This window comes from Hyaena hyaena, unplaced genomic scaffold (genome assembly GCF_003009895.1).
Source record: "Hyaena hyaena isolate Hyena2069 unplaced genomic scaffold, ASM300989v1 scaffold_139, whole genome shotgun sequence".
Classification (NCBI taxonomy): domain Eukaryota; kingdom Metazoa; phylum Chordata; class Mammalia; order Carnivora; family Hyaenidae; genus Hyaena; species Hyaena hyaena.
The window spans coordinates 436,987-462,960 of NW_024080771.1; the positions used below are offsets into that span (position 1 = coordinate 436,987).

At 39.9% G+C, this 25,974-nt stretch overlaps 1 protein-coding gene and 1 pseudogene across 2 annotated transcripts in view; one reads left to right on the top strand and one right to left on the bottom strand.

The window, feature by feature from the left end:
* The first annotated feature begins 10,594 nt into the window (after positions 1 to 10,594).
* LOC120235872 lies at positions 10,595 to 11,610 on the top strand (annotated as a pseudogene).
* Positions 11,611 to 13,081: 1,471 nt separating this feature from the next.
* The window catches only part of TRAM1 (translocation associated membrane protein 1), a 32,132-nt gene continuing 19,239 nt past the window's right edge, over positions 13,082 to 25,974 (bottom strand). For both annotated transcript variants that reach the window (XM_039238402.1, XM_039238401.1), the window contains exons 7-11: positions 23,820 to 23,890; positions 23,614 to 23,718; positions 22,651 to 22,794; positions 22,143 to 22,303; positions 13,082 to 14,665 (exon numbers count right to left, since the gene is read on the bottom strand). In XM_039238402.1, the coding sequence (XP_039094333.1) occupies positions 14,592 to 14,665; positions 22,143 to 22,303; positions 22,651 to 22,794; positions 23,614 to 23,718; positions 23,820 to 23,890 (555 nt within the window). In that variant the 3' untranslated portion in view covers positions 13,082 to 14,591. The remainder of the gene's footprint in view (positions 14,666 to 22,142; positions 22,304 to 22,650; positions 22,795 to 23,613; positions 23,719 to 23,819; positions 23,891 to 25,974) is intronic.

A 25,974-nucleotide genomic window follows, 5' to 3' on the forward strand; every position in this document is an offset into this window, starting at 1 on the left:
AATGAGGGAAGAATGGAACAGAATTTCTATGCCCTAAGTGCTTCTGATTCTTTCCCAGATGGACTTGTGTTACAGTGATGGCCTGAGGCTTACTCTCAGAGATGGGACTCTACCCTCCTGGGCTCTATCTCCCTTGGCTTTGCCATCGTCATGCCTCCTCGGCTCCCTCATAGCTAGGCCCTTGCTCCCTGGGTGTTGCGGCTGCCTTCACTACTGCCACGAAGAACACATTCAGTTTCCATCTGAGCCTTTCTGCATAATTTTTGGGAAATTCTAGAAGAGATTTTTTAAAAAGGTGGGGGGGGGGGAGAGAAAAGAATAGGAAAGTGCTTTAAGCACTCTCCACAATAGCTAAAACATGGAAAGAGCCTAAGTGTCCATCAACGGAAGAATGGATCAAGAAGATGTGGTTTATCTATACCATGGAAAACTACATGGCAATGAGAAAAAATGAAATCTGGCCATGTGTAGCAACATGGATGGACCTTGAGGGTGTTATGCTGAGCGAAATAAGTCAGGCAGAGAAGGACAAATACCACATGTTTGCACATATAGGAGGATTAGGAGGAACTTAACAGAGGACCATGGGGGAGAAGAAGGGGGGAAATGGTGGGGGAAAGGGAGAGAGTCAAACCATGAGAGACTCTTGAAAGCTGAGAATAAACTGAGGACTCACGGTGTCGGGGGGATAGGGGGAGATGGGCATGGAGGAGGGCACTTGCGGGATGAGCACGGGTGTTATATGGAAACCAACTTGACAATAAACTATTTGTAAATAAAAAAAAAAGGAAAAAAAAGGAAAGTGCTTTAGTTTTCTGTTTCTTAATTTCCCTTCAAGAAATCTCCTCAGTTGAGGCTTCCTCAATGGGCGAGTAGCTTGGATTTTGCCTGCTCATCAGGTATTGATATATATTTGCCAAGTTCTATGGCTGGGCATGATACCTGAGGCCACAGGATCGAAATGAACCACGTCTGCATTATTTTTTCTATGTTCTTCTATTTCTAAAACACCAGCAAAATAATAATAATAATAATAAAGAAATGCACTGAAAGTGAAAAAAAGAAACCTGCTGTTTGATTTACATCATTTTATTAATGGGTTAGTCAACATTTACTCAGAACCTACTGGGCACAGGATGTAATAGACATGTGGGAAAATCACAAAAGATATGGGAAAATATTTTTTCTGCCTGTAAAAATCCAACTAATTTAGTCTAATAAAAGACACCAACTGAAGACCTTTGAGAATAGCTAAGAACACAAATCACGGAACCTGGCGACGTTTGCTAAGGACGCGTTAGTTTTCGTTGCCCATGAGTGCCTATGGGCTGGCTCCGTGAGACACATGTTGTCACGAAGCATTCCACTGGGAGTGTTGTGGCACCTCCGTGGCCAAAATCAGTCTAAACGCAGACCTCATCTCTCTCAGCCGCTGCAGGAACAACCATACAGCTACATGTGGTGACCTTAAAGGGCTGGTTTCGTACCCATAATACCGGACTTTATTTAACTGGTAATACAGCTGCGGCCATTCAGGGATTTTTGCCACAGGCTTTGTAACTGTATCAGCTCAGGACGCTTCCATCCTCTTTGAGTCAGAAGGAACAGACGTGACACGTAGCTGTGAAGACACCACTGGCAACAGTCTCTGTGTGCCTCTAGTTGACCAGCTCACATTTTTGTGGATTTCATGTGAAATTAAGTGTCGCTCTGGATAAATCTGATTTTTCAAGGGGGGTGTAGCCTCCTGATCTGTGTTTCCTGCTGGCAAAAACCTGGAAAGCTGCCAATGATCTGGCCAAGGATTCTGTTTTGAATCAGAAAGTCTACAGGGTGGTTCCTCACTTGTCATTGGTGTCTCTTGACCCTTTGGGAACTGTCGTGTTTAACTACCTGTTCTTCTGAGTGGACTGCCTTTGAGGCCCACTTAGTGGCTCGGAACAACGTTTGTCAGAACACCTGTGTAGAAGGACCAATTCTGTCTTAAATCCATTGTAGATCAATAGTTTTACAAATAATAATAAATAAAATAGAAAAATTTAAAAAACCCTCCAAAGACCTACAAAACACAAGCTCAATTCTTTCTTTCTTTCTTTCTCTTTCTTTCTTTCTCTTTCTTTCTTTCTTTCTTTCTTTCTTTCTCTTTCTTTCTTTCTTTCTTCTTTTTTCCTTCTTTCCTTCCTTCCTTCTTTCCTTCCTTCCTTCCTTCCTTCCTTCCTTCCTTCCTTCCTTCCTTACTTTCTTTCCCTCCCTCCCTCCCTCCCTCCCTCCTTCCTTCCTTCCTTCCTTTTCAGATTCAGCAGACATAAAACCATTCTGTCATATTGCCACAAAAGTTCTAAATGCTTAGTTTGTTTCTGTACCTATTGCAGACGGGTTACACACAATTTGCAGAATGGAACAGGACCTGGTCCCTGGGTTGTAGTTTAAGTAGCACTGGCTTAAAAGATGAGGGGGCTGTGAATTACTTTCAGAGTAGAAGCCTTAAGCTAATTGTTAAAGAGCCAGGGAGCAGCCCCCCTTTAGTTGATTCCCTGTAGCCTTTTGTTCTGACTTAACACCAGAACTTGCAAATGTGAAATCAGCAATGCTTGTCCTGAAAACCGGCTCCCGCGTCTCTCGGCTTCCCAGCTGGGATGCAAGCTTCGTGTGCACACTCCCAGAGAGCCATTTAGTGCAGTGTCTTACCTCCTTGACTAACAAGCAAGAGCTCCCTCACTAGTGCTCAGTAACACGCGGAGGAGAAACGAAACGGTAACACCAAGCATACGCCCTGGGGCACTTTACCCCATCACTTTTACAAATGTTGCCGAGGTGTCCCAAGAAAGTTTGCTCTCACCAGTATCTTCACAGGAGAAGAACTTGCAGGGGGGGGGGGGGGGGGGGGGGAGCCGAATACACTCAGTCATTAGACCCTCGCAGTACACGCACCTTTAGGCCGCGATTCTCCACGGGAAGATTAGGGAGACACCTTGGCACCGAGGGCGGGGCCCAGAGCTGGAGTCCTAGGGCCCTGGCACCAAGTCCCGAGGTCCCGCCCTTCCTGCCACGCTCACCCAATGGCACGCGTGTCCTGGGTGGGCCTCCCTCCGCCTCTGCCTGAGGTGCACGCGTCGTGAGCTTCTTAGCTCGGCGGTAGTTTCCTCGGAGAGGCCCTGTCCTCTCGTTCTAAGCCGGGCTTTCTCCCTTTCTAGAGCTGATGGTTTCACACTGTGCGCTGGAAGCCGGCGGGGCGGGAGCCGTGCGGGGGTCGTCCCGCCTGCAGGAGCCGCGATGCGCACGGACCCGCGCCCTGCGTGGCGGGTTAGTGACAGCCGGCCACGCCCGCCACGCCCCGTGTAATCTTTCCTTTTCCCTCTCGATTTGGCTCGTGATCTTTTCATTCCGTGAACTGGGTTTGATAGGGTGGGATCCTAAAGCCACGTCACTTTGTTTCATTGTCCCTTCAAACCCACTCTGTGGGCCCTTTTTTCCTGCCCCTGGGTGTGAGGTCAGGCGGGTCCTCTCGCCTGTAAAGTCAGTCGTAGGTCCCAAAAAGTTGCTTGCGTGGGCGTCTGGGTGGCTCAGGCAGGGAGGTGGCCGACTCTCTTCCGCTGAGGTCCTGATCTCACAGGTCGTGCGACCGAGCCCTGCGTCAGGCTCTGCGCTGACAGCGCGGAGCCGGCTTGTGATTGACGCGCTCTCTTCCTTGCGCTCTGCCCCTCCCCCCTCGTGCGTGTATGCTTGCGCGCTCGCTCTAAATAAATAAATAAATAAATTTTAAAAAAAGTCGGTTGCAGTCACAAGAGCCGATATGTTAGTAGTAAAAGCGGACACCAGGGGCCTGAGGAAAATCTGTGAACGTTTGCCCAACCTTGGCTCCTCTGGGGGGAGGGACTGCGTGCCCAGGAGTCCGGGGGCACCCCCCACGTGCCGCTCAGCGAGGGCAGCGCTGGGGGCAACGCTCCAGCACCCCCGCGGCCCTCACCTGCGCTTTTCCAGTTGGGATTTCCTGCAGGCTGGGGCGGGGTGGTGGTCTGTGCTGCAAGGCTGCCCTCACAGCCTCTTCCCGCGTGCTGGGAGACGTCCCGCGCCTGCTGTCTACGGGCAGCTGATCCACACAGGGATCCCACCAATCCTTCTGGGCCTTAGTCCCTAAGTGAAAATGAGGCAGAGGGAACCTGGAAACCTCCTGTCTGCTCTTCTCCGAGGGCACCGAGACTTCCAAGGAAGCCGATTCGACCAGCTCTTTTCAGGCTTTTTCTTCTTTGTACCTTTGGCCGTGGCTGGCTACTTCCTCCCTGAAGCCCCTTTGCTTGGTTTCCATGGCCTCTAGCATCTCTTCACCTTTTTCCATTCCCTCTCAGGCTCCCCCAAGGATTTGTCTTTCAGTGATTGCTCCTTACACATCCAGGTCCCCAAGTTGTGGGCTCAGTCTCTTTCAAGCCATAGTTGGTTGATTCCTTTTTTCACTGATTTATTGATTCATACATTCACTCATTCATTCATCATCTTACACTGTACATGAAGCCTGAAGTAAATTCTCATGATTCAAAACTCAACCTCAAGGTCATTTTCTCAAAAAAGCCTTTCAGCAACCATATAGTCCAGCTCAAGTTCAGCCTTACACCTGAGGTACCTGGTACTTATCCCTGCTCTAGAACTTTCCCCGTTGCTGATATTATTGCCTGGGATGTCTGCCTCTCCACTGGACTGTGAGCCCTTGAAAGTAGGGATTGTGTTCTAGGAATTTTTGTAGTTTCATAATATCCAGAAAAAAAGTGTATCAGTGTTTATTGAATAAAATAGACAAGCAATTTTACTTTACATGATTAATATTCCATAATTAGAGATAAGCAACACTCCTTAGATGGAAGAACACTGAAGATCAGAGAAACTGCTCCTTTTCCCAGGACAGGCTTGGCTGGAGGAGAGGTGTGTGTGGAACATAGTGAAGAAAGGTGCTCAAACAGACCTGTGTTCAAAGCCCGGCTTTGTCACTTACTAAGTCACTTTATCTTTCTGAGATTCAGTTTCTGTAAAACGGGGCTAAGAATGGTCCTTACCTATTAATAGGGTTCCTGTGGAGGATCAAAATGAGGGGGTTGGGGAAAAGACTTAAAAAGAATAATTGGGGCATGCCTGGGTGGCTCAGTCGGTTAAGCTGCCGACTAGGCTCAGGTCATGATCTCATGGTTGTGAGTTTGAGTCTCACATCCGGTTTCCCCATTGCCAGTGTGATGCCTGCTTGGGGTTCTGTCGATCCCTCTCTCTCTGTGCCTCCCTTACTTGCTCTGCCTCTCTCTCAAAATCAATAAATAAAAACTTTTTTAAAAATTTAAAAAATAATAATTGGGACATGGTAAACCTTCAGTAAATGCTACCAATTTTTACTGAATTTCATACAATCAAAGGAGTCACAAGGGTTGTTTTTTTAATCCTTATTTTGTGTTCACTAAGAAAATTGCTGCCAATTATGGCATGGCATTGATTGAAAAACCCACTCTTATTCCAGAGATGCTAAAGTACGAGTGGGGAGGAGTACATTTTAGAATCAATAAAGTACAATATTATTGTGCCTTATGGAAAAAATGATTGTGGAGGATAAAGGATGGACTGTGGGATTGTATTTTGGGGACAGAGGTAGGAGGTTGGGCGTTTGCTATATGAGAATATAGAAATGCAAATACCTCTTCCCCGTCTCTTCCATTTCAGATGCAAGATGCTAGACACTGGAATTCCGCTGCTTGTGGGGAAAGGTGAAGACACAGTGTACTTATCATAAGCTGTCCTGTCAAGAACGGACATTTGGAGAGCTAAAGGAGAGTCAGAGCAGAGTGGGAACCTATCAAAACTAAGCTTCTCTGGAATGAGAATCACTGCGTGCAAAAAATACCCTGCATAACTGATCGCTTCAGGTTTTTAGGCAATTGGTAATATCAACAAGAAACACATTTCTAATGCTTTTAAAGCCAAATTCAGATCAACGAGTGAAGTTCTGGACTTACATTCAGCTCGATCCCCACCTCCACCCCCACCCCTGCACCATCACCTCCTATCGCATCAAATCGCAGTAAGGCGCAGGTCTTCTGTTTGGAATTTTGAACCTCAGTGTGTGAAATGTAAGAGTAATATTTTAGATGCAAGTGCACATCCTGGAAAACAGCTGAAATAATCAATGCAAAAAAAAAAATCACAGGCTGAAAGTCTCTGTTTTTAGTAGAGAATTTGCGACATTAGGTTAAAAAAAAGGGAACAATGTCAAGGGCGGCTGGGTTAATGAGTACAGAGAGTACAGCTGCTCTTACCTCTGGAGACGAGAGCGCTGACGTGGATGGAGCGTGAGCGGCAAATTAGGGTGGTGATTGCAGCAGCCCCTAACGGGCACTTACTCCACATCAATATATAATGGGGTGTGATTGGCACCGCCTGCTGAACAAGAGATGCTGGACTGTAATTAGAATGTTGGCTCTCATCAAAATACAGTAAAACAAGGAGAGCAGTGATTACTCAAACCTGAAGCTACAGTCCACAAGATGGCTTTGCTTTTTAAATTCTCTATTGTTCCAGTGTTCATTAAAAGAACAACAACAACAAAAAAACCCACAGGCCATACAAAATTAAGATGCTCTCTAATAGAATGCATGAGATGAGTCTGAGCTTTCTGTACAATGGCCAGTGTTTAGAGATACGCTCTGTAAATTTCAGTGAAAATCACTGTATTTTGTCAGAGATTCCTTTTTGCTACATGGCCATCTCTCCATCTTCATCTTATTCCTCTGTACCATTGTGTCTGCACCGAGGCAGAATTGACCCATAATACGATAATAGCAACAGAGAAACGGCTTGGAGGTGTAAATGTTGGCTTTGTATTCCCTGGGTGCAGTTACGTAAGCTCTCTGAAGACGAAGTTGAACCAAGCCTGGCTTATTTTCTTTTGAATTTTTCAAAGCTTCCTATGTGTATTGTTTTTAGATATATCGCAGTCTTCTAACATTCCTGGTAGTCTTCTAGGCCTTAATCCTACTGAACGGAATTTACTTTTTAAAAACCACGCTTAGGGATGCCTGAGTTGGTTGAGCATCCAACTCCTGATTTGGTCTCAGGTCCTGATCTCACAGTTGTGATAGCACAGAGCTTGCTTGGGATTCTCTCTCCCTTTCCCTTTGCCTCTCCCCTGCTTGCACACATGTGCACACACACTCTTAAAACAAACAAACAAAAAAAAACACATTTAATTTTTTCTTCTTTGTACACTTGATATAGACATTTTCCCCTTCTGACCTAAGTTACAAATAAACTGTATCTTATTATTTTGTTTGTTTGCTGTGAATGGAATCAGCAAAAAAGAGAAAGGATCACCCAGTTAAGAGGTCACTACTAACCTAAATTAGTCTTGTAAAACGACATTAAAAAATTACTCTCTAATCATTCCCATAAAAACTTTATTACCGTTTCTCATATTTGATGAAGGAATAAAGGATTAGTACAGAAGTTACACAGCAAGCACACACTAGAGTAAGGACCTTAGTCTTTAGATTTTAGTCCATTTCATGCAATATCCACACTTATGTGCATATCTTCCACACACTGTTACAGCCGGGCCTTCCGTCCACTTGTGGAATTGTAATTGGTAGGACATTTTTTTGAGATTAGTTTAAGTATATTTATAAACATTGCTTGTAATACATTCTTTTCTTATCCCAGGTAAATATTCTCATTGACCTGATGGAGTTTGATTCTTCCCACTAGAAGGTAAGGCAACTCCAAGCAATTAAAAATTCTCTGGAAGTTGTACATACCATCGAAATGAAACTATGATTTCATAAACCCTAGGTATCTGGTTTAAAAACTCATTCTTTTTTTTTTTTAATGTTTTATTTATTTCTAGGAGAGAGAGAGAGACAGCGTGAGCAGGGGAGGGTCAGAGAGAGAGGGAGTCACAGACTGAAACAGGCTCCAAGCTCTGAGCTGGCAGTCAGCACAGAGCCCGACGCGGGGCTCGAACCCACAAACCGCGAGATCATGACCTAAGCGAAAGTCGGACGCTTAACCGACTAAGCCACCCAGGCGCCCCTAAAAACTCATTCTTGAGGCGCCTAGGTGGCTCTGTCAGTTAAGCATCTGACTTCAGTTCAGGTCATGATCTCAACGGTTTGTGGGTTCGAGCCCTCGTCAAGCTCTGAGCTGACAGCTCAGAGCATGGAGCCTGCTTTGCATTCTGTGTGTCTCTCTCTGTCCCTCCCCTGCTTGCACACTGTCTCTCTCTCTCTCTCTCAAAAATAAATAAACATTAAAAAAATCATTTTTGGGGTGCCTGGGTGGCTCAGTCGGTTGAGCTTCTGACTCTTGGTTTCAACTCTGGTCATGATCCCAGGGTCGTGGGATAAGCCCTGTGTCCAGTTTCACCCTGAGCACGGAGTTTGCTTAAGGTTCAGTCTCTCTCTGCCGCTCTCCCACACTTATGCTTTCTCTCTCTCTCAAGTAAAGAATAAATATAATAAAATAAAATAAGTCATTCTTTAGGAACTATGTATGCAATTTGCTGCTTTTATAACGATGGTAATACAGGATACGTGGATGGTTCAGTTGGTTAAGTGTCCGACTGTTGATTTCCACTCACATAGTGATCTCAGGGGCATGAGATGGAGCCTTTCTTAGGGCTCCTCACTAAATGATGGAGCCTGCTTAAGATTCTCTCTCTTCCTCTCTCTCTATCCCTCCCCCACTCATGGGCACACACTTTCTCTCTCTCTCTTTGAAAAAAAAAATAAACAAACATGTATTTATGGTATCACATAAATATATCCAAGTACAGACTTGGATGTTTGCTTTATGAACTTTTGTGCTGGACAAGCATGCTTACAGTCTTGCAGTGATTAAATGGCTATAACGTTGGCTTGAGCATCTGATGCAACTTAATTGGTTCACCTGCTCAAGGGTATGTGCATTAGAGAACATGAGTGCTCAATAACTTTGTATAATGGATCATATATGGAGGAGTGACAACTAAAATTATTTAATACTATTAATCATTCCTTTACTGTGTTTGTCACAATCTTATGAGCTGACACCTAACATCTAGTGAATATCAGGCATGGAGGAATGCACAGTTTATATGCACTATGTTAGTCTGCGGAACGACCTTGTGGGGTAAGTGCCTCAGGAAATTTGCGGGGTCATGTATCTCAGGAAACCGAGGCAGTAGAGAAGTCAACTTGGACTGTGGTCTGCTAGTCTTACCATTATGTGCCCGTTAATGTTAACATGTCAACAAGGTTATTTATCACTTGAATTGGTTGATGTGTGAAATCTTCAGATGAGAGTATGTTTTTCTCTTTGGCCCACTTACCCTTAAAGTTACTAATAGTTATACACTATGTGATGGACCTAAACCTCTTAAGTGCTTTTTTCTGTTTTGTTTGCTTTCAGGGCACCCGAATGTTTGATTTCAGCCTTAAGCAAACACAGCATTTTCACTAAAAATAGGTAGAATAGGCAAATTGGCTTAGCCATTCCCCGAATGGTATTGAATAAAGTGGGTTAACTTTGTAAAGCAAATCATGCTTAAACCCGGGACTGGTTTGTTTTTGCAAATAATGCCTCATTTCATCCTCGTGGGTTGGGCTCCAATGCACCTGGAGACTCAGTCCAACCCCATTCATTCCCTTCTCAGGCCCTGGGTTACTAGCCTTTCATTCTTGCAGCTAATACATGCTAATGTCTGTTTTGAAATTCCCAAACTTGTCTGGTGTTGCAGTTTTATAGTTGATGATTAACTGAATCACCTGTCACATCAAGGGAGATCTTTGGAGAGAACCATCTGTTTAAGCATTTCCCTAGAATTTCTCCCAGAATTACTTTTGAAGCCATCCATTTATTTTTTATTTATTTTTATTTAAAAAATGTTTTATTTACTTTTGAGAGAGCACAAGCAGGAGAGGGGCAGAGAGAGAGAGAGGGACGGAGGATCTGAAGTGGGCTTTGTACTGACAGCAGTGAGCCAGACATGGGGCTTGAACTTACGAATTGCGTGATCATGAGCTGGGCTGAAGTCCCAGGCTCAATCCACTGAGCCACTCAGGTGCCTCTTGAAGTAACTCCTTTAAAAATGCAAACCAGGGGTGCCTGGGTGGCTCAGTCATTAAGCCTCTGACTTGGGTTCAGGTCATGATCTCACAGTCTGTGAGTTCCTGCCCTGTGTCAGGTCGAGCCTGCTTCGGATGCTGTGTCTCCCCTGTTTGTGCTCTGTCTCTATCGCTCAAGAATAAACACTAAAAACATTTGTTTTTAAAAATACAAGCCAGTGGGGGCACCTGGGTGGCTCAGTCGGTTGAGCGTCCGGCTTCAGCTCAGGTCATGATCTCACGGTTCGTGGGTTCAAGTCCCACATCGGGCTCTGTGCTGAGGAATAGCTCAGAGCCTGGAGCCTGTGTCAGAGTCTGTGTCTCCCTCTCTCTCTGGCCCTCCCCTGCTCACGCTGTCTCTATCTCAAAAATAAATAAAACTTTAAAAAAAAAAAATACAAACCAGTGGGCTCTCCCTGCAGGCTGTAGCCTGACATGAGCCTAGCTCCCCAGCGTCCTGCAGGCACAGCACAGGGCCTGGCCTCACTATGGCAACAGCACCACACAGCACGCTCACCTTCCTGCCAGGCACCAAAGCTGGTGGTGAGACTGATCTAAAAGGCCTCCAGTCCATTCTCCAGGAGCAAGCGATGACAGAGTCAGTGCACAGCTGGAGGACCACAGTTATTTAGTGACTTCATAAACCAAAATGGTAGCTTTGCCAATATGAGAGTTTACCCACACGGATCGGTATTGTTGAACCTTCAGAGTTATGATGGTGATTTGCAAGGCCATGAAGTTGAGTCTTTTGAAGAAGTAGAAGAATGAAAGAATTGAGTGGGACTGTGCTTGGCGGCTGAAGCGATAATCACCCATAGTTTGAGGAGGAGCGCTGGACAGATAGTGACCCACCACTGATGGCTGCCTGGTTGAGTACGACACAAAGGAGGTGGTGTGTAATGAAGATCAGAACATTACAATTCTACACTTGAAGCAATTTGGAAATAGTCTCATCCTTAGTGGGGATGTTAACCTGGCAGAGAGTCATTTGGGTATACCCAAGCCATCGTGGGCAGTGAAACAGATTCTAGGGAGTGGAGATGCGGGCATATTATGTGACATAGAAACTGAAACCAAAGATGGTCACTAGGGTAGAAATTGACCAAATGGTGATTGACGGATGTAAGAGATACATGTGAAAAACATGCGGCATCGCCTTAGACAACCTTAAAGGGGACTGCTCTCAGGTTCTAATAGAAGACTTTATCCCAGTACTGAAGAGATACACCAGAGTTTGATTACGTGATTCATGATTTGACAGCTGTTCCAATCTCCAGAAGGTCCCACAGGGGAGTTTCTTAGACTTCTTGACCTCTCAATGGAAGTACTGAAACAGGATGGGAAATATTTTACACGTGGTAACTGTCAATTTGACGGAAGCACTGTAATTCCCTGATCAGTTCGGGAACCTGTATTGTCCTACGGAATTCTCAGGGATCATTGGTGTTCTTTCACACTTGGAATTGCGGGTATTTACACTGTTTGGAAGAAACCTGAACCTTGAAGACCAGTATCCCCTAATCATGGGTGCTGCAAATAGTCTTCCTGACCTTCATATACTGTATATGACATTGAAATGAGTCACGCAATAGTGAATTCCTTCAAGTATTTTTAAAATTCTTATTTTTAATTAAGAAAAAGTAAATGGAAAAAGTATATTTGGATGAGGGAGGGTGTTCCTTTTTTTTTTTCTTTTTTAAACCAGCTTAAGGATGAAGGGACAGCATAGCCATGGCTGCAAAATGCACTCAACCCCTCCAATGTGGCTTTTGTTACTTTTTTTGTGTGGGCTTTCTTTTGATCATCAAGACTTTGAATTTGGTTGTTTGGAGGAATGAACATCATTGTTTTGTTCTAGAAGGGGGTTCTTGATGGGGCTTCTTTCCCCCCAAATTGACTTAGATATTAAAATTTGGTGCTTGTAATGAAGAGTTAGGAAATAATGAATGGCAATGCTTCAAAGAAAATTATAAATTAGGAAAAAATGGAAACAGTGATCAATGTAACTATCACTTCTTGAAAACAATTCTTATTGTTTTATGCAAGACAGGCGGAACTAGTTTTCAGTGAAAACATTTGGGAACACCTTGCAGACACAGGGTGTCGTTGGATACTGCTAACAAAATGTGCAACCAAAAATTTCTCTCTCATTTCTTCATCTATACAAGCTTTGATCCAGGATTAGTTCTGGTTTTGACTGTGCAGAATTACTCAATTTTAGAAGAATGCAGTTAATACGTTTGTTCCAGAATAGTCCACCTGGACCACCCATAACCATATTCTAAAATGCAAGCCCAAAGGCATTTTACAGACGCAAAGACTGATTCCTAAAATGGCAAAGCAACTAGTTCAAGGTTACTCTATGAATCTGACAGCTGGCAGTCCTACATGCTTCCCATCAGGCTCTGAGCTGACCTGAGGCTCAGGCGACAGTGCCATACGCTGCACGATCTGGAAGCCCATAAAGAAAGGTTTTCCTGAGAGCATTTGGAACGAGGGGGTCTAGAGCTTATATAATTCACAGATACACCTGGGTATTTTATGTGTGTCTGTGAAGTTTTAGCTACGTATAAAGGACTTTTTTCTTTTCTTTTCTTAAACCAATGGTGTATGGTACAGAACACAGTTAAATAATTCCATACAAAGAAGGTTCCATATTCCAAAGACTTGGGAAACACTGCATATTATAGCCCCATTGCAAACATTCTTGGTTCATCAGGAAGCATCAGGGTTGAACAGTTCTGTAGTAAAGAAACACCTGTTAACTTAGTAGTCTCTGAATTTGTTGACCATTTTTCCCCCTCAGTAGCTCTCATAAATTAATGAAACTAATCATCTTTTTTTTGCAGAACACTTTTTTGGGAAAGACTGTTCCGAATGTCTATCAAGTGTATACTCTTTAAACACAGTACATTTAAATGAGATTATATACTAAAACGCATAAGACTTGCTAACAATAAAGAAAACGTCCAGGATACAGCTTGTGAAAGTAAAAATTTTATTTGGATTGATTTCTCAATGTATAGTTCAATATAATGCCAGTTTTTAATGGCAAAAATTTGGTTCCACTGAAACTCCATGATGCTACAGAGAGCTACTACTTTTTCCAGGAAGTAAGTAAACAGCTGGAAATAGAAAGCACAACTTTCTAGCAGCATGGCAACTTATTAAACTGCAGACCTAACAAGCCTGCAACTTTTATACTAAAAATGGCACAAACATGAGCTGGTGACATAAGTGAGAAATGGAGAACAAGATGTGAACACCAAAAGGAGCAGTATAGGTACTGTGAAGACAACAAAAAACCAAATATAGCTATAAGAATTTTTAAGGATAATTATAGAAAAGGGAACCAAATGTTTTACTCAAATGTTTTTTAGAGCCTTTCTGTAGAGATACAAATATATATATATATATATTTATCCAAAAATATGTTTTATACAGATAAATGCTTCTCAATTAAAGATGGGACCAAAGCTATAGTTATAACATAAAGCACTGTCTTTTGTAAGACTATTTATCCAACTCAATTTTCAATTTCTATGAGATTAGTGCAGTAAATGTATTCCAAATATAATTACACAATATTCTTTTTATCAATATAAATCAAGTAGGCATTATTTTTAAAACGGGTTTGTACGTTAAACAGTATTTTTCTAAGATGCTGTGCATATCGAACTTATAATAAGCCCCGTTAAGAATCATTATTAATAAACATATCAAAAAGGGCTATAGGCAACATTGTTTCTTTATTGTAAATATCTGGATTTTCTGATTTCCAGTTTATAAGTGTTGAAAATGCACAAGAAGATTTTCCTTCACATGTACTTTTAAAGTTCATATATTTTGATTCAATATATATGGCAGTAAATCTCCACACTTCGTAACCAATAGTATGTTTTCTTTTTAAATGGGATGTAACATTAACAACCATTACCTATGTAATAAAGCACACAATTATTTTAGTGAATTTACAAATCTTTTTTCCCAGGTGTAAAGACTACAAAAATTCCTAAAAATTAGAGAACACTTGAAAACATATTAAAGTTTGACTTCCAACTTTATAGTATTTCCATTTTACCCTGAAAGATAACTTAAAAAATATGACCTTGCTGGAAGAGGTCATCTTGCTAATATAAAAAATTGGTGAGAGCAAGAAATTTTATCACTGATATGTAGAATTTTTGTAAATAGTCATCTCTCCAAATCATTAGAAAAACATTCAAAGATAAAAAACAAAATAAAATATGGTGGTGGTCCCTAAACTATTTTGAAGGCAGGTAGCTTACTCTAAGCTAAATATTTTTTTCACTCATAGTAATCATCCTTCCCTCAAATGCCCTTTAACAAAATGCATGAAACAGTACAATAGCAAGAATCAAAGAGCACAAACTGTATTTTCAAGGACAGAAAAATCTCTAGTGCTGAAAGATATAGTAAAAAGCAGATTTCTTTGGGGACATTAATCAATTAGATTATAATTCATTATGAAGATTTCTCTTTTCTATTACGAGGAGAGTCTGCTCCATTTGAAGTTACTGTTCCATTTACACCATTTTCTGAAAAGAGAAAGGAATAAGGGTTACTCTCATTTCTAAAGAAATGCAGAAAGTATCATCTTTATTCATAAAAGTACCTTCAGAAAAGGAAATTTAAAACCTAGTATATAAGTATATGCCCTTACGTAAAACTTAGTAGTAATTACTTTTTAAGAGTATTTGACCAATCATAAAACCTGGTAACATGTAACACAATCAACCAAAAGTAGCAAATCTTTTAAAAAGTAGCTATGTCAATTGTATCTCAATAAAAACTAAATTAGAAAAAAATCAATTACTATATATAAATTAAAATCTATAATTTATAAAAAATAAAAAAGCAGAAAAAAGTGATAGACGACAGAAAATTCTAAAATCAATTACAAGAATTTTAAAACAGTAGTCTTAAGAGCAGCACTTTTGATAGCAATAAAGAACCTCTTCACATTTGTCTACAAAGTTCTTGGGGATGTATTTCCTTGCAATACATAAAGAGTTGGGGTTTAGGATAACTCTTATGTTTAGGAGTGTACTATGGCTGCCTTCTCTTTCAAGTTATGATATGGAGATATACATACCCATATATATACATACACATGGAGATATACATACATATGATGGAGATATACATACACATATATATGTAATTAACGTCAGATTAACCCTCCCTCCAAAAATATCCATTAAGTTGGAATACAAAAATGGCTATTTCAAGGCAATGAAAAAAATCATACAAACAAGGCAGCTCTGTGTACTTCTCCCAATTACTATCATGCGTGCACAAAGCAAGACTCAGAAAAATCAAGCAGAAAGCATTTCCTTTGCAAGTACAAGAGAGCTGTTTAGTCTCATAATAACAGGAAGAAAAAAATCTGAATTCAGAGTCTGTCAGAGAAGACAGATTGCACAAATGGTTGTTGATGTCCTAGGAATGAGGGCAAACTGGAAATAGACCAACTGTGACAGGACAGAATGATCTACCCATATTCAACCCAGAGCCTCTATACATGCATCTAGAGCCTACACACATTTCTATAGAAAATATCCAGTATTCAATTAAAATTACCAGCCATGCCAGAAAGCAAGACCAAATTACCAAAAACTAAGAAAAAACATATGTATCAGAAATAGGCCTTTGCTTTTCGGCCAGCACCCGGTGACGGGCATGTGTCGGGACAACTGGCACAAGCCCTGCACGACCGGGGCATGAGCAGGCCTCCCACAAGAAGCTGAAGTACGAGCGGGGACGCTCTGCCCCCTCCACATTCCCAATCTGGGGAGGCAACCAGAAGCCCTGTGCCTTGAGACTGGCTGTGGGCAACTGCTCTGGGGCTCTGAGTGTTGTATGCACCGAACAGGAATTAGCGACGCTGTCTACAATGCATCCGACAGTGACCTAGTCCACGCCAAGATCCTGGCGACGCACCGTACTGTGGTTAATGACAGCACAGCACACCGACAATGGTAGGAGTCCCACTATGCGCTGCAAGATGGGGGCCACGTTGATTCTTCAGGAGGAAGAGATTTTAAACAAGAATCAAAGACAATGCAGAAGAATTATAACGGAAGGAAAAAGGATGCCATAATCAGCAGTCTCTGGGAGGAACAGTTCCATCAGGACAAGCTTCTCGTGTGCACTGCTTAAAGAGCAGGCCAGTACAGCTGGGCAGGCTGCGAACTGCTAGAGCGCAAGAAGCTGGAGTTCGATACGAGGAGAATCCAAGCCCAGAAATCAATCAATCAATCCTCTGCCCTCAAGTAATAAAGGTGTTACTGATAACAAGAAAAGAAAAAGATGCTCAAGTCATCCATATCTGGAGTTATCAGACAAGGGAGAACAATGACTAATAAATGTCAATGAAAACATGGAGAATTTCACCAGAGAACTAAGATCTTAAATCCTAGAACTGGAAAATATAGTAACTGAAAATACAGATTCAACAAGTGAATTTAACAGCAGATTAGGCACAACAGAAGAGATCAGGGAACCAGAAAAAAATACTCAGATTGAAACTCAGAGAAAAGGGATGAAAAATGCAGAAAGTATGAAAAGATATGAGACAGGGTAAGAGAGTTTAACACACATTTCCAGAAGGACAAGAGGCAGAGAATGGGACAGAAGAATATTTGAAGAAATTATGGTCAAGAATTTTCCAAAAATGTAAAAGAAGCTAAGCCAAGACTCAGGAAGCTCTACATGACAGAATGCAGGATAAGTACAAACAAAATCATACGCAGGCACATCACAGTGTAACTGCCAAAAACAGAGACCGTAATCATCAGACTGGATGAAAACAAATCCAATTATATGCTGTTTACAATAGACACAATTTATATTTAATAACAAAGAAAGGTTTAAAGTAGAAAAATATAGAAAAAGATACTCCACAACATTTTACCAAAAGAAAGTTGGTGTAGCAGGGTGGCTCAGTCAATTAAGTGTCAACTCTTGACTTCGGCTTAGGTGATACTCTCATGGTTCATGAGCTTGAGCCCTGTGTCCTTCCCACACTGTCAGTGTGGGTTCCCTCCCCTTCTCTCTGCCCTTCCCCCATTCTCCTTCCCTCAAAATAAACTAAAAAAAAAAAAGTTGTAGCGATAGTAAATTCAGACACTTACTAGAGATGAAAGTGGACATTCAGTAAGAGAAAAGGACATATTCAATAGGAGTTGATAACAACCCTTAATTTTGATGTACCTACAATACATGTTCAAAATATTTAAAGCAAAAACCTAACAAGCTACAAGGAGAAGCGGTCAGTATCTCCTGCAATAACTGACTGAACAAACAGAACTCCTTCCACCAAATCAGTAAAGATATAAAAGACTGAACAAGGGGTGCCTGGGTGGCTCAGTTGGTTGAGCATCCGACTTCAGCTCAGGTCATGATCTCACGGTTCGTGGGTTCGAGCCCCACATCGGGCTCTGTGCTGACAGCTAGCTCAGAACCTGGAGCCTGTTTAAGACTCTGTGTCTCCCTCTCTCTCTGACCCTCCCCTGCTCAGGCTCTCTCTCAGAAATAAATAAAACATTAAAACAAATAAATAAATAAAAGACTGAACAATACTGCTAACAAACCTGACCTGATATACAACATAATACCCAACAAATACGGGAAACACATTCTTTTGAAGTATAAATGGAATATTTACCAAAACTGAATACATGTTGAGCCATAATGAAAGTCTCAACAAACTTCAAAGAAGCAAAGTCATTCAGAATATGTCCTTTAACAAAAGAATTAAGCTAGAAATGAGTAACAACAACAAAAAAATTAGAAAATGCTCAAGTAGTTGTAAATTAAACAATGCACTAGTAAGTAATGCATGCATGGGTCAAAGAAGAAATCAGACTGGAATTATAATATCCGGAACCGAATGATAATGAAAAAGACATATCAAAATTTGTGAAATGCAGCTAAAACATTGCTAAAAGGGAAAGTTTGCCCTTAAGTGCAAGTAATTCACAAGATGGGTGGAAAAATCAATGATGTAAAGATCCATCTCAAGAAGGTAAACCACAAATAACAAAACAGCAAATCAAGCCCCAAAAAGGGAAATAAGAGCAGAAATCAATATGACTAAGAAAATCGACAAAACCCCCCACAAATGTTGGTTCGTGGCTAATAGAAAAAAAAAAGAGATAATGGCATAAGTTACTAACATAGGAAATAAAATGCTGCTGTTGTACACAAACTAATAAGAAATATTATGAATAATTGTACCAATATAATTGCAAATTAGATGAAATGAACAAATTCCTTGAAAACTCAACTTACCGAAAGAGACACAATAAGGAATAAAATATCTGAATAATCCTATTATCTATTAAAGAATGTAAATATCCTCCCCTAGAGAAGATTCTAGGTTACATGGCTTCACTGGTGGATTCTTCCAAACATTTAAGTAAGAAATGATGCTTGAAATCACACAAAGGATAAAACTATTAATACTTTTATTTAAGAGATTGTTTTCCTTAAGTTTATTTTATTTTGAGAGAGACAGAGACAGCAATGAGTGGAGGAGACAGAAAGAGAGGGAGATGGAGAATCCCAAGCAGGCTCTGCTCAAACCCACAGAACTGCAAGATCATGACCTGAGCAGAAACCAAGAGCTGGACGCTTAGCCAAATGAGCCACCCAGTTGCCCCTCAACACTTTTTAGAGAGCCTTCATAACCCCAATACTAAGACCTAACAAGAATATTACAAAAACAAGGAGAAAAACAGGTTAATTAGAGGCCAATCTTTTATGTGAATACAGATACAAAAATTCTAACAGAATACTGAAAATGCCAATCTACTAAAAGTGATATATTGTCATCATCAACTTGAGTTTATACCAGAAATGCAAGACTGGTTTTACATCTGAAAACAAATACTTAACAGAAAAATATCCATCAACATCCTTTATGCATATAGATATAAAAATGCTCAATAAAATCAAACAACATCTACAGAGGATTATATACCATGACCAGATGAGATTTATCCCAGGAATGCACTGTTGGCTTAACCTTCAAAAATCAATTAAGAGTAATACATGATATCAATAAAATGGAAGGACAAAAACCATCTGATGATCTCAGGAGTAGATGCAGAAAAAGCAAGTGACAAAATATAACATTCTTTCATAATAAATATACACAATAAACTAAAAATAGAAGAGAACTTCCTCATGCTGCTAAAGGCATTTAGGAAAACCCACAGGTAATAACACCATACTTAATGGGAAAAGACTGGATGCTTTCCTGATAAAATCAGGAACAAGATGAGGATGTTTGCTCTCACCACTTCTATTCAACATTATTCTGGAGGTTCTAGGCTGGGCATTATTGCAGGAAAATGAAATAAAAATCATCCAGATTTGACAGGAAGAAGTGAAACTATTTTTGTTTAATTTTTTTAATGTTTTATTTATTTCTGAGAGAGAGAGAGTGAGAGTGAGAAAGGGAGAGAAAGAAAGAGAGAGAGAGAGAGAGAGAGAGAGAGACAGCGGGGGTAGGGGAGCGTCAGAGAGACAGGGAGACACAGAATCTGAAACAGGCTCCAGGCTCTGAGCTGGCTGTGAGCACAGAGCCCGATGCGGGGCTCGAACCCACAAACTATGAGATCATGACCTGAGCTGAAGTCGGACGCTCAACGGACTGAGACACTCAGGCGCCCCTATTTCTAATTGCAGACGACATGATCCTACATACTGAAAATCCAAAGGAATCCACACAAAACCTCATTATTCAATAATAAACCTAAAACTTTTCAGCAATATTGCAGGATAAAGATAAATATTGAAAAGCCCACTGCATTTCTACACACTGGCAATGAATAATCCAAAACTGAAATTAAGAAGACAATTCTATTTACAATATCATTAAAAGAATAAAATACTTAGGAATAAAAAGAAATTTAAGAGTTGTATACTGATAACTATAAAATTTAACTGAAAGAAATGAAAGAAGCCCTACATAAATGGAAAGACATCCATGTTCTTCTCAAGGCAATCTACAGGTTCAAAGTAATCCATATCAAAAGCCCAGCTGGCTTTTTTGTAGAAATTGACAAGCTGATCCTAAAATTCATACGGACTGGCTGGCTCAGTTGGTAGAGAATGTGACTCTTGATCTGGGGGTCATGAGTTCAACCCCCATGTTGGGTGTGGAGATGACTTAAAAATAAAATCTTAAAAAAAAAATTCATATGGAAGTGTAAGGGACCCAGAATAACTAAAACATGAAAAACAAAATGGAAGACTCACATTTCCTGATTTCAAAACTAACTAGAAAGTAACAGTAATCAAGACAGTGTGGTATTGACATAAGAATAGGTATACAGATTGACAGAATAGAATCGAGAGACCAGAACTAAATTCTTACTTTTTGGTCAATTGATTTTCTCCCCCTGCCCAAAACAAGTTATTTATTCTGTCCTGTAAGCACCTGATCAACTGATTTTCAACACGAATATCAGGACAACTCAATAAAGAAAGGTTAGTCTTTTCAACAAATGGTGCAGGGGACAACTGGATATCATATGTAAAAACAATGAATGTAAAATGGTGCAACCACTTTGGAAATCAGTTCAGCAATTCCCCTGAAAATGTTAAACACATAGTTACCATATGACCTAGCAATTCATTCCTGGGTATGTACCCAAGAAAGCAAATATAGTTGTTCAAGCAAAAACCTGTACGTAAATGTTTACAGCAGCATTATTCATCATAGCCAAAGAGCAGAAACAACCCAAATGCCCAATTATGATAAACATAATTTGGTATATCCACACAATGGAGTATTATTTGGCCATAAAAAGGAATGAAGTATTGGTATATGCTACAACATATATGAACCTTAAATACATGCTACGTGAAAGAAATCATTTGAAAAAGATCATGTATCATATGATTCCATTTATATGAAATGTCCAGAAAAGATCAATCCATAGAGACAGAAAATAGGTAAGTGGTTGCCAGGGGTAGGGGGAAGGAAGAGACAGGAAATGACTGCCACTGAGCATGGGGTTTCTTTCTGGGGAGATAAAAATGTTCTGGAATTAGACAGTGGTTCATGAACTTTGTAAATATACTTAAGAACCACTGAAAACTACACTTTAAAGGTCAAACTTTATGGTATGTGATTTATATCCCAACAAAGTGGTTACTAAATATTACTGAGAGAAATTAAAGATAATCTAGGTAAACAGAAGTATACACCATGTTTATGGGCTAAAGTGCTCTTATTCTCCCTGAAATGATCTATAGATTCAATGTAATTCCAATCTGGTATCTCAGCAAGAGTTGGGTTTTTTTTTGGGGGGGGGGTGGGGAGAGGGGGTGAAAATCGACAAAGATGTACAAAAATTTATACGAAATACACAGGCCCAAGAATTGTTGAAACAAGGTTGAAGAGGACAGGGCTAGAGGACATAAACTATCAAATGTAAAGTCATACAAAGAAGCAAACCAGAGATGATGAAACTGGAACTCCCTGTGTCACAATTCCAAGTATAACACCAAACAGAAGTTCAAAAAAATTATTGCAGTGTCAATGGTTTTTCAATCAAAATACAGAAGGAGAAAAGAGGGTAGATGCAGGCTCAAATACGAAAGATCAAACAATCAGAAGTTATAGAAAGAGCTGTTCCACTTGGTACTAAAGGGCAGATGGGAAGGGATTTTAAAGATGTTTTGTTTTTTAAATATTAGTAAGATGCCGGAAAGCACAAACTATCACTCTCTAGGTTAGTTACTGACTATTAAAACAGCCCATATACACTAGTCTAATGGAAAACTTAGGAAAGAGAAATTCAGTGGACGGCTTTTGAGGGGAATAAATGACCCCAGGCAATCAACATAACTGAAGAACAGCGTGAGTTTTACTTTGCCACTAATTTTGCTATAGAGAGTATAAAATTTTCTTTGAAAGATTTTAAATCTTATTAAGTTTATAATAAGACTCCACAACCTTTTTAAAAAAATATTTTCCACTGCTTATTGAATACAAACCTGTTCCTTTCCTAGAAGACCTGCCTTTAGTCACTGTTGGTTTCTTCTTCACAGTTGGTGCCTGAAAAGTAGAGTGTTCTCTCCACCTCCGAAGCTGAAAATTAATGAACTTCCACATCATGAATGCTTGGGTGATGCAAATGGAGGCCAGGACAGCAATTCTGAGGATATTAAAGTTAATAAACAAAAAATTAGGGGTACATCAAAACAATGCCATTGAATGAAGCATTCCATCTTGCACTGACAAAATTAACTTAGTGCTAAATTCCCAAGGTTGACAAGATTATGTTAATAAACAATTATTCCATTAATAGTTAATCCCCAAAGTTAAAGAGATCCTTCAGTATTTCAATTCAGACATATGCAACCAAAACAGGTCTGAAATCAAATCAAATGAATATGCTCCCTCCATATCTGTCTCCATTTCTTTTAAGGTGATTTGTATCATAAACTGAAAATATATACTACATAGCAGGACAGAGTGAGAAAAATGTTAAGTCGATTGTACCTTACAGCTAACACATTGAAGTTCCCAGCACTGAAATCCAGTTTCTGATTCTCTGCTCTTGCAAGCCCAAAACCAACAGTGAGTACTGAAAGAATTAAAGTCAGAAGCCTTCCCAGAACAAACAGAACTGCCCACAGAGAAAACCTGTAAGAAAAATGTCCTAAGTCAAATTCATAAAATTGCAAAGATATGAAAAGATTCTAACATGAATCAGATTCCTATTAAGTAAATGCATATTAAGACAGCATTCCCTATTGTTCTGCAAAAGAGATTCTGAAGTAAAACGTTTAGAATATGCTAGAAACTATATTACACTCTTTGAAATAAACACAGCATATTTAACATTCTAGGAAGTCCAATAAAGAAATAATTAATTTGTATTTAGCTGATCTCTTTTTAAAATATAACTATCATTTCTAATCCTCAAAACTGCTGGTACATAGAAAAATTTTCAAAAATGCTAAGCAAGACAAAACAAAAGCTAATCCTGTTAACAGAACCACCCATTCTCATTTAATAGGCCTAGTTTTACTCTTTTTTTTTCTACAAGTCATAGTGCTCTAATTCTGTTTTCAGTCCAATTTTCCTGTTGAAATGTCTTAATATCTTACGTAATCTATTATTTTATTTGCTTCTTCCCTGTTACTATTATCCCCATTATCACTTCCTTATTACTCTTCCTCCAAAAGAAAAACATGCATTAAACAAAAATAAACTCGAAAACTCTTCAAAATTACAAGTTTCATGTAATATCTGCCTAGCTAAGACAAGACTCCATTTTAGAGAATAAAATACCATCCTGAATTGTGAAATTGTTTCATTTTACTTAAAGCTACTGCTAACAGCTTACAGAGTGACCTAACTGCCCCCAGCATGGACCTCCAGGCTTGGCAATAGCACGGTCCTTGACAGTACAGGCCTTGACTTTAATTACACAAGAAACAGAATGGCTAAGCAACTTACCCTTTCTGATACTTTTCATCACTAAAATAAAACAGGCGGGAAATGTGGAAGAGAAATTCCACAAAATAATGCAGCACCAGAAGAACGAGTCCTAGATGATTCAAGCTGTTAAAAGAACAGATTTAAAATGTAAAGATTAATTATCAGACAGATTAACATACTATCTACCCAGTCCATTTACACATCCAAGCAAAATCCCAACTCACTTTAAAAGATAAGCTCCAGCGATGTGAAAGAGGTAAAGACCAATGTAGACAAGCTGACGAGGAATATCTTCCTGTAAACAGAGACGCATTATAGATTAAAACATGTCGAAACAGTTCCGTTCCTTAGCAGCAGTGTGATAGGGTGAAAACCGTACCCTCAGAGAAGACCTGCCGGCTAGTCAGCCCCTGCACTCTAGCCCGGCTGCTCATGCAATCCATGGCACTAGCAAGTCATTTCACCGCTCTCGGCTTCAGCTGTTTCACCTGGAAAATGGGACTACATACTTGGGTTTGCCTGAATCAGAAAAACTCAAAATCCCTTTCAATGCCAAGACCTATGGTTTCTTTTTGTAATAAACACTTATTAAATGACATAATGTTGGTAATCACAATGATGTCCTTCTAATACTAAAACTGCTGTTTATAGCTGTAGAGATACTTTTATCTAAAATAGTATTCCTATTTTTTAGCTCATGCTTTTAGACCCTTTTGTTGTCTGTTATAATCATTAAAACTGAAGGTTAAAATTTTATATTCTCACTCAGGACACTACCTTGTTATACATTCTTTCTCCTTTGAATAACCCCGTAAGTCACATATCCAGATTCTACTTTTTGCTTTTCTTTTTTCTTCCACAATCCCTAGTGACCTGGTTATCTCAAAAATAGTGTTTTTAAAAAAATGTGAGTCAAGGGCTACCAGTGGATCACAAAATCAATTTAGGAGGTTATGCTAGTATTTTTTAAAATATGAAATAAACTAGAAAATACTAGAGGGTACAGCACATTGCACTGTTACATGAAAATTTTATAGATTTCACACACATACATATGCATTAAATTATAATGTAAAATCTGATGTTTCATCTTGAGTTGCAGTCAGAAATGTTTGCAAAAATTGACAGTGCTAAACCCAATATATACTTGTTAATTAATGAAATGCATGTACTTCTCATTTCTACTCTCCCTGGTTTTTGCTCTTTTCCATATATGTGTATGTGTGTGTGTGTGTGTGTGTGTGTGTATGTGTATATATATATATATATATAATCCATATAAAACACAGTTATAATTGCCTGACCTATATATAGTATAAAGCTAAACTCATCTGGTTAGTACTATTCATGTACTATAGCTGCTAATGATAATTTTTTAAATGGTGAGGTGATGGGAAGTAGACTGAACTGTATCCCTCTAGAATCTCACAAAACTCATCCATGTCATACTAGCACAGTTGAGTGCAGGTCTCTGTTGGCTGTCTACATTTCAATAGTTACTTCCCCAAATCTTGGGAGAAAGAACAAAGGTTTTACAATTGCAGTTTTGAAACTGAAAGCTCTTCTCTAGTACGAATGGTACACAGATCAAGTGTCAGAAAGGTAGGATAGGATGGTCGGATAGGACCACACGTAGTACGTGTTTCGGGACTATTGGGGTAAAACTCAAGACAGAGCATCAACTTTACAGAGGTTCTTCCATTTGGAGAGTGAAGGGGCGCTGAAAAGGAATCGTTTTAAGATTTTATCCACATAACTTTCAAGCTTCCAATGAAATATCTCTCCTTACACAAGGAGGGGGAGAACAACATCAAGACTAACAAGCTGAAATCCAACCACAAGGGAACCTTTTTCTGCTCTTACAATAATTTTAGAACAGCTCACTTGTAGTGTTATAAATGTAATTTCATACGCTATGAATAGAGGTGCCACTAAATATATACATGATATACATGTTTCCCAAAGTATGGTGTTCATAGCATTGGCACTACGTACAAAATGATTTTAGATAGTACACAACAAAATACTTTTAACTATAATTTTAAATAAAATAATTTAAGTTGGAGCAAGTGGCACGTAAACGACTTGGTATGGGAAATACTGCCATATTCCTTCAGATGTGTTAATCGATGCTCCGAATTTCTGAGTAGGAAAGAGACCAGGGAGACTCTCAATACTGGTAACAACTGCTTTGTCGTTTTTAAACTGCTGACTAAACACGAAACTCATTTTCCTACATAAAAACCCGTGTAACTCAATGTAACTAATTTTCTGGAATGACTGCAGGAAAACAGAATCTAACTTCTTGGGGGGGGGGGTTGGGATTAAAAATATTTAACTCCTAAAAAATGTTTATTTTGAGAAAGAGCACGGGGGGGG